Raw genomic sequence first — 12491 nt, 5'->3', positions numbered from 1 at the left:
AACTACATGAAAAGAAAATATTTAAACACAATACACGTTACTCATATTTCAACTTCCATGTTGAAAAATGGTTAACCACACAAGACGATGAGGTAGTATTTCCGTTAACCAAATAAACACAATGCTAACAAATTATAATAATTGAAATGAGATAATATGAGAACAATTTTACAACATTAAATAAAAAACAAATCATATTGATAATGAAAGAATTGTCAAATAATAATTAAAAATAAATAATAAATCCCGCGCGAAGAGCGGACAAACCCCTAGTCCCTTATATATTAAATGAGGTAGCCACGTGTAATCACTAAAATCATTCTTAGAATTCTTTAAAAAATAAGTTGGTTCATTTAAATATATATTATATTTTTATTAATCTAAATATCAAATTGATTATTAATGTACAAAAGAATATTCTCTTTTTAATCCTTAAATAAAAAATTATAGAATTGTCTAATATGATTAAATATACTCCTTCCATTTTTAAAGCATGATGTTTTATAAGTTGTTGATTTTTTAATATGTAAGATGTTTTTATTTTTCTAAGTAACTTTTAAATTTATTAAAAACTGTCTGGTCAATAGTTTTTGTTTTCTATTTTGTAATTGATTAAATGTTTTTAATTTATATTTTAATGATATTTTCTAGACAAGCAATTCATTTTCTATAATAAATGTTTGATAACAATTTTTTCTATTTTCCATCCTTTTATTGAATTTTATATTATTAAAAAAATTAAAAAATCACATTAAATATATAATATTTTTTTGAATTTTTATATGTTATATATAAGTGTCAAATTTAAAATTTTGTGATCAATGGTCTAACCTTTTTTGTTATAACAAAATATAAATTAACATAAAATCACATGAATATAAAGTCTCATTTAATATATATATATATATAAAGTAAACTATATACAATATAAAAACATACAAATATGTTAATTTCAAAATTTTTATTGAAAAAACTATTGAGATTTTAGTACAAAAATTGCCACAAATATCACATTCATAGTACCACTTTCAATGTTTACACTAATCACTTTTAATGAAGGATAAAAGACACTTATACCCTAGGGTTAACTAATCTAGACTTATAGGGTTTAGAGTTGAGGGGTGGGGTATGGTTTTTGGAATGTGAAATTTAGGATTCTAATAAATATATAAATAAATACATAAAAAATAAATTCAAACATAATTTTCGATTTTCAAAAAGAAATTTTGAAAAAAAATTAAATTTTTTTTTTGAATTTTTTCTTTAAAAGTTCGAATTTGAAAAAGTATAATTCGAAAACATAAAAAACTTATTTTTTTATTTTTTTATTCTTTCTTTTTTAATTTTATTTTAGTTCTTATTTATTTAAATAATGATTTATTATATATATAGATAACAAGGGTATAAAAAGTCTTTTGCCACTTAATGAAGAAATTATTTTTTGAAAATGTCTTTTGCCACTTAATGAAGAAATGATTTTTGAAAATATCTTTTTTGGTATTTTAGTTTTGAAATTTGCATTGAATTTTAAAAACGATTATAATTACTAAAATTAGTGAAAATATCACACCAAAATTTTTGTGATTAATGGTTTAAATTTTTTACTACAGCAAATATATAAATATTAATAAAATCATATGAGTAGAAAGTCTTAATTAATAAATATTCATATTAAAATATACTACATATCTATGGCAGAATCATTGAAATTAGATTACATACCATATATAATAAATAAAATAATTTTTTTTATTTATTTACCATAACAATTATTGTCAATAAGCGGTAGTTTTTAATTTGATTTATGTGTTTATTTCAATTTAATTATATACATAATAGTTATTCACTTCACAATAATTTAATATATGTGTTATTTTACAATATGTAGATGAAGACAAAATAAATAATAATATATCAAAATAATTTATAGATATAATTTTTATCCCGCGCAAGGCGTGGAACTTAATATACTAATTTAATAAACTTCAATTTGTTTCAAATATATATGTTTTGGAGTTTTTGCATAAATTTAAAAATATATTACATTTTGATTATTAATGAATGATTTTTCTTTCATTGTCTGTTTCTTAAAATGTCAAACCAACAAAAATTTAATAAATAGAATTATGTTTCTAAAGGTAATTTATTTCCATATTTCCTTTGTTGTACTTGTACCCCATGTTTGTTAAACTTTACCTACATTGTGATCATTAGGCTTATCAGGTGTCACTAGCAGGGGCGGATCTACTTTAAGGTAAGAATGGGGCACTTGCCCCCCATGAAAGTTTAAATGATTAGTATATATTTCAGTTGTCCCATTCAAAAATACTTTCTGCCACCCTAACAAAATCTGTTCTCAAAGCTCAGTTCAGAATCTCTATTATTTCCAATTTTTTACAAGGCCATTTATTATATTTCTTTTAGCATTATTATGTTTCCATATTTGATTTGCGAACATTAAACCAATGTTTCCGTTTTATATAAATAAAATCAATTTTTTTTTTGTTTTTTTAACTTGATAAAATCAACTTGTTGCTTAAAATAAGTATTTTTATAACAGAAAATAAATATCTATTTATTTAATATGTTATAACAACTAGTTTTCTTTACTTTATCGTAATACATGCAATGACAATAAAAAATATTATTTTCATTTTACTTTTTCATATATAATTATTAATCCATACTATGAATGAGAAAAAAACAATATTTAGAAAAAAAAAATTGTATGATCTTAATATATGTACTTATATTTGTCATATCATGAAAAACCTGACTTTTTCTATTTATAATTTCTGGTTTTTTTATTTTTTATTTATTTATATAAGATTTTTTTTTTTTAGTTTTCCCTACAATGGATCTGTATAATACACTTATCAAGTTGATAGAAAATATTTCTATAGAATATATAATGCAAATTTAATTAACGATTATTAATTGTTTACCCCGTGTAAACTTTTCGGCTAGATCCGCCACTGGTTACTAGGGGTGTGTCCGCGCTTCGCTTGGAGTTTCACTATTTTCACGTTGAAAGTGTTATGGGTTGTCTACTTTGAATACCTATTTTGAGTGTAATACATTGCGCATTTGAACTCTTTTGGTATCTGTTCATTGGTGACCATATTTTGTCATCAGTTGGAAGCGGGGTATGGATAGTGAGATGGTTGATATTCAAATGTTGCGTCAAATGGTGACATGTGGAACGTCCATGCTATTAATGTGTGGTTAGGGTGTGACGTCATGTTTGAATGTAGTCGTATTTTTGCTAAATAGTAAGAATGGATTTTAATATTAAATTGCTATATGGTGTTGTCCACTTGATGGTAGTATTATGACTTGGTTGAATTTATGGGCATTAGAATATTAAGTTTTAGGATTGGTTGACATACTTCTATTTTCCTTCTCAAAGATTTTCTACGATAGACATGGGCGTTCGTTGGCCCGTTCGATTTCGGTCCGATTGATTTGGATTTTCTGTTTATCAGTGCTATGTTCATAAGTTTCATTCGGATTTTACTAATTATCGGATCGAATTCGGTTCTTTCCGAATTCGGTTCGGATCGGATGTAACCAATATTTAAAATCGTTAAAAATATATTTTTTAATTCTTAAAAATTAAAAAAAAAAATTCAAAATATATAAAAATTATTTACAAATCTAACTAAAATTAGTTAAATTATCTAAAATAAGTAAAACTATTCAAAATAACAAATAAAACAAACTATAAAGATATTTTGAATACTCTCAAATATCTAAATCACCTTAACGTATATAAAAAAATTAACATATTTAACTAATTTCGGAAATCTTCGGATCCTAGTTTGGATTCGGTTCGGTTTGGATTATCACTACAAGAAAACAGCGGTATTCTGACAGACATTCCGACGGAAAATGAAATCCTCGGAATATCCCGAGGAATTTCCGAGGATATTCCGAGGAATTTCCGAGGATATTCCGAGGAAACACAAAATTTGGTTTCCTCGAAATTTCCTCGGAATATACCGACGGAATTCCGAGGAAATATCAATCCGTCGGAATATTCTTATGGAATACCGAGGAAAAATGTATTCCTCGGAAAAAACCGATGAATTCCGAGGATATATTGTAGCCGTTAGAGAGCCGTTGGGGGATTTTAAAAATTCCGAGGAAATTCCGAGGAAAGAGCCGTTGCCGTCGGTATTCCGTCGGAATTTCCTCGGTCTGTCGGCAGGATTTCAACTATAAATACAAGCACCCCTCTTCCTCTTCATTCACTCCATATCTTCATCCTCCCTCTTACTCTCTTTACACACGAATTTGATTCATAAAAAACATGTCTTCTTCAAATTATTTTCGTTCTTGGATCGATCGACCTCATTTGGATCCGAACACGAGATTGCTTACGGAAGAATACCAACAAGGTATAACCGAATTCATGGGGTTAGTTCACCGACAACCGGAAGCAAAAACATGTATGTTAAGATGTCCTTGCTCTAATTGTAAAAATAAAAAGGTTATTAAAGAGTGGAATGTTTGGACTCATCTATATTTGAGTGGGTTTACACGAAGTTACAAAATTTGGTATCATCATGGGGAAACTGATTATGAACATGGTAGTACTAGCGAACCTCAGCCAGCGGTTAGATTAGAAGAACCAATTAGAACGGATGTAGATTATGGTGTAGGTACTGAGCACATGGTAAATGATCATTTTAGAGGGGAAGATTTACCCAATGCACAAGCTAGGAGATTTTATGATATGTTGGATGCTGGAAAGCAACCATTGTACGAAGGTTGCAGAGATGGTCATTCAGCTTTATCATCTGATACAAGATTGATGGGCATTAAAACAGATTATAATTTGGCTGAAGACTGTGTGGATGCGATTGCTGATTTTGTAAAAGGTATTCTACGCGAGGATAATATAGCTCCTGGTTCATACTACGAGGTTCAGAAACTCGTAGCTGGTCTTGGTTTATCGTATCAGGTAATAGATGTATGCAGCGACAACTGCATGATTTATTGGAGGGTGGATGAACAGCGGGTTACATGCAAATTTTGTGGAAAGCCTCGTTATAAAAATACGAGTGGAAGAGTTCCAGTGCCATATAAAAGGATCTGGTATTTGCCTTTGACGGAAAGGTTGCAGTGGTTGTATCTGTCTGATCGCACAACGCAACCAATGAGATGACATGCGGAGGTGATTGGGCTAGTGATGTTGAAAGTTGGCACTTGTTGGGAAACAAGTCTCCATATCTTCTTTGCCCTTGTTGAACCAGGTACCAGTGAAGTCTCTCATTGCTTCATCTCCTCTTCGCTATTTGTCCTTCATTATTGTAGTTAAATCATCTATCTTTTGCAATCTATCTCCAAGACTCTCCAGATTGAACTGATGTTTTGGTCAAAAACAGTCAAGACGAAGTTAACATCCAAATATCCTTAAAAACGGGTAAAAACACTTCTCGGAAAAAGTAATTTTCGTAAAGAAACCTTTGCGGGAATATTTTCACGATGAAATTCTTAAAAAGCTTCAATCGACCAACCAAACACCAATTGTCCGAGAACGTCGAACAAGTATCCAAACCGATCAACGTATAGCAACCGAAACGAGCACGGACCAGGTCAAAACGTTGTGACCGGTCCACACACAGACAAGGTCGCAATGTTGCGACCGGTCCACACGGATCAGGTCGCAACGTTGCGATCGGTCCGTACATGGATCAGGTCACAACTTTGCGTCCGGTCCACACGGATCAGGTCGCAACGTTGCGACCGGTCCACACGGATCAGGTCGCAACGTTGCGACCGGTCCACACGGATCAGGTCGCAACGTTGCGACCGGTCCACGCATGAACCAGGTCGCAACGTTGCAACCTATCCACACACGGACTAGGTCGCAACGTTGCAACCGGTCCAAGCACGGACCAGATCGCAACATAGCGACCGGTCCCGAGCCAGGCCAGGTCGGACGTTGTGACCAGTCCATGCACGGACCAGGTCACGATTCAATGACTGGACTGTCCCGAACATCAATCAACGAGTAAGATCACCACGACATGAATCCGCACATTCTCGTCTAAATTCCTTAATACTATCTTCTACAGGCCACGACAATACAATCTCTCACTCCCATCGATTGGAGTTATCACTTAAACTTTACGATAAAAAATACGGAAAGTTTATTTTTATCGATAAAAATCGTAATAAACGTTTCGAGTCAAAAGACGGCCCAAAAAGGTCTAAAACGAGATTAGAAACCCACTTACGATTTTTTAAGGAAAAGCCCATAGATACTATGGCGGTTTATACTTAGTCCACAAGAAAAGATAAATGTCAAGTTTCCGCAGATAAATCTTAAGTTTCCGTAGATAATCATGAATATCGAGAAAAATGGAATATCTCCATTTTCGAGTTATGATGGCTTAAGGGTAGAAGAGGAAAGCTCAAACCGACCTTGGAGGGAGTATATAAGGAGTCCTAGGCGAGAGGCACAAAAAAAGGACTTTTCCAGAGAAAACTTAGCACTTAGAGCAATTAGGCAACTTTCTGTTTTTGATATTTCAAGCTGCGACTCAACTAGGTTCTGCTGTCTTAGGTTATTAGAACTAGGAAACTCGCCGACAGCTCTTGTAACCAAGGCTCCTACCTTGTTGTTAACGCTCATACGCAAATTCAGAATAAGACGCTCAGCCGCAAAACGCTCAATCAGATATGATGAATGACGATGGAAACATCCTGCAGGCTCCTCTCAACGGAGGAAGCAACACCAATCTCAACACTCCAGCGGCGGATGTCTCCGCGGCTAACGCACCAGCCAACGCCACAATGCTCGAGGATTTTAAAAAGATGTTCGCCACCTATGAAAAAAGGTCGGAAGAACAGGATAAGCTCGTGAACACCTTGACTAAACAGGTCAAAACCTTAACAGCAAGGACTCGAGCAATCCTCCCCGCGGAACCACAAAGATTCGCGGGAAAAGACTCGATTTCGCAACCCCTCTCGACAAGTTCGGTACTTTGCAAGAAAACCCTTCAGGGCAAGACCCCATCAAGACTGCTCTGTCGAGAACCAAAATTCTGAAAACCCTCCGTCCCCCGCAAAGGGAGTGGAAGATGACGAGTTCGAACACATAAACAAGGATCCCAACGACTATTCTGATGATTCAGAAGAAGACGCTGACGTGCATCCAAGGAGAACTCAGAGCCGAGCAGCTCGAGAAGACTCTCCGTTCCGCAAACCCATGACTGAGGAAGAAGAAAACGTCTTCTGGGTTGAACAAGAGAAGCTAGCTGAGGAGCAGGCCGCGATAACTCGCAACAAACGCCGACAAGGTCGGAAAACTGCTGAAGAGAGTCCCGACATCCGCGACCTTTGCGATTACATAAAAAGACTGCCGCAGAGGTAAGGGCAGTGAAGTCCCAGATCCATCACGCTACTAGCGATGCCCCTGAAATCGACAGATTACTCGTGGAATCCCGAAAAACGCCCTTCACAACTCGCATCACCGAAACTAAGGTCTCTGATCCTGGAAAAATCAAAGTGCCAATATAAAATGGTACAACTGATCCCAAAGCGCATCTGCAAGCTTTCCAGATCACGATGGGAAGGGCTAGGCTCCGAGAAAGCGAGAAAGACGCAGGCTATTGCCACCTCTTCGTCGAAAATCTGGAAGGAGCGGCTCTCGAATGGTTCTCTCGTCTTAGGCGAAACTCCATCCGAAGTTTCCGCCAGCTTGCATCAGCGTTTCTCAAGCAATATTCTATGATCATAGATAGAGAAACGTCTGACGTGGACCTCTGGAGCCTCTCCCAGGGAGAAGACGAGCCTCTCCGCGATTTCATGAGCATATTCAAGATTGTCATGTCAAGGGTTAGCGGAATAAGCGACAAAGTGGCCATAGACGCGCTCAGAAAATCGCTCTGGTACAAGTCAAAATTCAAAAAGTGGATAACCCTCGACAAGCCACGGACGATCCAAGACGCTCTCCACAAGGCAACAGACTACATCATGATCGAGGAGGAGACGAAAGTTTTGTCACAAAAGCATAAGCCGACGAAAGGCTCCTCAAAGGACGTAGATCAAAAACCCAGAAAGAAGAACCCTCGTAACGACAAGTATGTCCATCACAAGGGAGAAGAGCTTCAAGGGGCGCATAACTATGCGATCAACCCCGAGCAGGGTAGAACTTCGGGGAACACGTGGACCCGCAACCCTGGGTATGACGAGAACACCTTCTGCGAGTTCCACCAGACCCGAGGACACTCAACCACCAACTGCAAAGTCCTGGGAGCGAGACTGGCCGCAAAACTGCTTGCCGGAGAACTCTCCGAGGTAACCAGCGTGAAAGACCTTGTCCGTGATTCCAACCGTCCTCCAAAGACTGATAAAAATCCGCCCGTGGAAAATTCTCCTCAAAAGAACCAGTCGGGAGATAAACGCGGAAGAAGACATGACAAAAAAGGAAACGACATCAATCGTCGCAGAGTCAACATGATTATCGGAGGATCACAGTATTGCAACGATACGGTTTCGGCCATTAAAGCTTATCAGCGAAAAGCCAACTCAAGCGCCAACTGACCTACATGGTCTCCGCCCCGAGATGCTCAGAACAACTCGATAACTTTCGAGGAGGAAGAGGCCGGCGGAATCGATCAGCCGCATTGTGATCCGCTCGTCATAGATCTCGTCATACAAGATCTAGAGGTCGCAAGAGTTCTCATCGATACGGGGAGCACGGTCAACGTTATCTTCCGCGATACTCTCAAGAGGATGAACGTTGAACTCGGAAAAATTGTACCAACGCCAAAACCGTTGACATGCTTCTCAGGGGAGACGTCAATGACTCACGGATCGATCCAGCCGCCAGTCATGGACAAGGAAGTCACAAATATCATCGACTTCGCGATGGTCGCCCATCCCGCCATCTATAACGTGATCATGGGAACTCCATGGATAAACGACATGAAAGCCTTCCCATCTACATATCACTTGGGAGTCAAATTCCCAACCCAAAACAGAATCGCAGCCATCTGGGGTTGTCAGAAGCAATCACGACTTTGCTTCCTTGCGGAACATAAGCTAAGACAAGCTACGACTACCGAAATGACAAAACGCAAGCGCACGAAGATAACTCAGCCTTCAGCTGAAAACACTTCGACGAAAGACGACTTACCATCGTCTGCTGAAGAAACCAGCTAGGACATCAAAAACCAGCGCGGCTCCGAGGCTAACGCTACTACCCAACCGGAGGAGAAAAACCCGGAAGAAGACGTCGACCCAGCCACAGTCTATGCAGCAAAAGCGGTCGACGCAACCCTAACCGCCGAGTAAAAACACTCGCGGCACAAATAGAACTACGAGATGACTTGATCCTCGAAAGGGGTACGTAGACAACTCGTCGAAAGACGAAGTCAGCTATCCCCCTCTCTAAAAAGGGAGGGGGAGTGGGTACGTATACGTATAATCGTATACTCCCACGTTTTAGATATTCGCCACTGTACTCGAGATTTAAAAAAAAAACTTTTACATCAGTACTTTACAAAATCTTGTGATTTAACCAACAAACAGTCTCAGGACACACTTACAAAATTTCTACAAACTTACAAATTCTTATACATGTAACAACCTACGATCCTATCCGTCCCAAAAACGCGAAACATTCGCAAACTCTAAATCAAAATATTTCCGAAAGATGAATTCTTGAGAAAACTGCGAGACGTCAAAGTTATCTCAAAGCAATAAATCCAGGATCAAATAACAGACCGACCACGACTATAAAATCAGAAACATTAACACCATGTTCGTCGATTGGCTCCGATGAACACTTTAGCCATCACAAACAAACGCATCTCGACCATTATCTCTCGAAGAAATGGTCCTCAAACATCCGACGCAAGGATAATAGCGCGCTATAAAAGAAATCCAAAATTTTGGTCAGCAAGTCCAGATTATCTCTGTAGAGATGCTCGATTCTTACCATACAAGTCGTATAAGCCGAGAACCTATCGCGGACTTTAAATCGGTATGAATCAGGTTAAAATCGCAACAGGCAATCGATAGCCGGCTAGTCACCGCATAAGCCTTTTTAATCGAGAGTAAACCTAGGTCTTGCCCTAAACCCAGCACACTGGTCTCTAACATCTCAAGACATGATATCTAAAAATGATATGAGATCCTAAAACATGTCTCTTCGTTCACATCTTAAACGTTCATGAAACTCTGTAAGAAAAATATTCACGAGAAAGTCGTGTCCTGAACAAACCAACAGATGTAACGCCTCATCAGAACTAATTGTGAGACGACAACTCATATTTTTTCTCGGTTTTCAAACACGTTCGTACTAAATAATTCAATTTCATTCATCATACATAAAGCCGCGTAGCGACAGGGATTCAAAGCCACCAACGGCCAGTCCCAATACAAACAAAAGTGGCCAAATAGGCCAACACGGAACCCAAACACAAAAGGCCACACTCGGCCATAAACACAACATAAAGGGAAAACATCTTCCCATCAAATGCTAGCTTCACTTCTCACAGATCATAACCAAAGTTCCCATACATGGAAACTCCGAACTCTCCCGCAGGCCAGTTCACTTCCTAATCATCACCCGCAACCTCAGTCGCGACCTCCACCGTATCGGGCGAAACCGGGATAGGATCCCATAACCCCTGGATCCTCCTCTCGATCGGAGAAATCAGTGCCTCTGCGTGAGCATGATCATCCATACCGCTCGCCATGGTCACCATTTCATCCTGGAAATCGAAGTCGTCCCGCTGCATCTTCCACAGGGTACCGACCGAGCCACGACACTCGCGGAAATCACCCACCAAAGAGTGAGCTTCCTTAAGGCGGCCGTACTCGGCCTCGAACTGGGAGGCGCGATTGTTCATCACGGCAGCAATCTCCCTCCTACCTCTTCTTTCCGCCTGGCGAAGGGCTCTGTCGTGTTTCTTGGCAAGCCTCGAAATATCGCTCCAAAGCCTCGCTTTGCATACGTGCGAGATCCTTCTCCGCCTTCTCAGCCTTGAAGCAGTAGATCATTGCCTCCTGATTGCTCGCCTCAAGAGCCGAGCTAAGCACGTTCAGTCCCTGCAAGAACAACCAACGCGTTAAAAACAATATATGACTTCACCAAACAAAGATCCTGAAGGATAGGGAAACTGGCCCCGTTGATCATACGAGACCCTTCCGCAACCACTTTTGACCTCGCCAACTCATCCAAAGTCGGAGGTGGATTGAAACTCGATGGTAAACCAACGAAAAACTCGTCAAAGTCTGGAAGGGGTACCTCGCTAGAACCGCTACCATCACCAAAATCAAGGTCTGGATCCCATCCGGGCAGTGTGGAATCATCCGCGGAAAATTCTATGCCATCGAGATCAATGCCTTTACCCTTTGACGACCTTGTGTTCACCTCCTCCGCAGGAGCATTGCGGTGAGCAGGGAATCAGACTTCGAGTCAACATCCTCCTCCACGATCACTCGAGGATCAGAGTGAAGACGTGCCAACGCCTTGCGGACTCTCTACGGCGTAAAGAAATTCCCGAAAAACGGGCCATTTCTGAGGAGATCTCTCGCTTCGATCACGTCTCCGGGAAATGGAGGAAGAGGGTTGATGAAGGGATTGTCATTGGGCTCGCTCCGGAACAATGGGGTACAGCTCTCTTCGACTGACGCGGCGTTTATGCGGACAAAGGAAAAGAATTTTGTCCACGAGCCGATATGAGAGATGAACCCCTTGATCACCGACATGAACGTTCGAGGGACCAGCCGGTAGATAAACGGATCCATGTTAAGCTGTAGTCTGAAAAGAGCTTCGAAATGATCAGCGGTAAGGGAAACACCGTATTCGAAACTCAGGATTACAAAGCCAATAAGGTGCTGAAGACTGGTGGGGGTCAGCTGGCTTATCGATACCTTGAAGCGGTCCAACAGACGGACTATGATCTCTGGGATCGAAAACCTCAAGCGACAGCGCACCAAGTACGACTCGTAGACTGTGAAGTAACCCTCTGGGGGGTTATCAGCGCTCTCTCCCCTACGAGGAATCCGAAATTCCACGTCATCTGGGATCCGACAGAACTCACGAACAACCCTGAGGAAGTCGAGAGAAGTTCTGCTTGGCGCGCTCGCATCTATCATACGACGGTTCATAATGGGAAAAGACGCTTCGAGAGGGGGGATGATCAAACCACAACGAGCAATCCAGTACGATTCACCCTCGGCGGGATCAACCGAATTCAGCCTTCGGCACGAGGATATCTCCGTCATGGACGTCCTCGGATGAGGAACTACGGGCGGTAGTTCGTTTCGAAGCTCTCTTTCTGGTAGACATTCTTTGGAATTTTTTGTTTTTAACAAGGGAGGGAAGAAGGAAAAAGAGGGAGAATTTTTTTTTGTCTTTCAAAAGTTTCATTATGAAAATAAGCAAGTGAGAATTATGAGGAAACTTACTCCACCTTCTTATAGACACAAAAAGTTACTATTCGTCTGCGGATATTTAGGTGCTA

General features: G+C 39.3%; 1 protein-coding gene across 1 annotated transcript; it reads left to right on the top strand.

Moving 5' to 3' along the window:
• The first annotated feature begins 7578 nt into the window (after positions 1-7578).
• On the top strand, positions 7579-9177 carry LOC106393610. The gene is made up of 2 exons (XM_048759649.1): positions 7579-8310; positions 8587-9177. The coding sequence occupies exons 1-2, from the start codon at positions 7579-7581 to the stop codon at positions 9175-9177; spliced, it is 1323 nt and encodes a 440-aa protein (XP_048615606.1).
• Positions 9178-12491: the final 3314 nt, after the last annotated feature.

This window comes from Brassica napus, chromosome C6, assembly GCF_020379485.1.
Source record: "Brassica napus cultivar Da-Ae chromosome C6, Da-Ae, whole genome shotgun sequence".
NCBI classification, from domain to species: Eukaryota; Viridiplantae; Streptophyta; class Magnoliopsida; order Brassicales; family Brassicaceae; genus Brassica; species Brassica napus.
The sequence above is the reverse complement of the archived record's forward strand: the minus strand, read 5'-3'. Positions and strand labels throughout refer to the sequence as shown.

Excerpts from the sequence above, each read along its gene's own strand:
- LOC106393610 (XM_048759649.1), top strand. The coding sequence starts at position 7,579 with ATGGGAAGGGCTAGGCTCCGAGAAAGCGAGAAAGACGCAGGCTATTGC. Across the intron at positions 8,311-8,586 it reads TTGCCGGAGAACTCTCCGAG|AACAACTCGATAACTTTCGA; the intron begins GTAACCAGCGTG and ends CGAGATGCTCAG.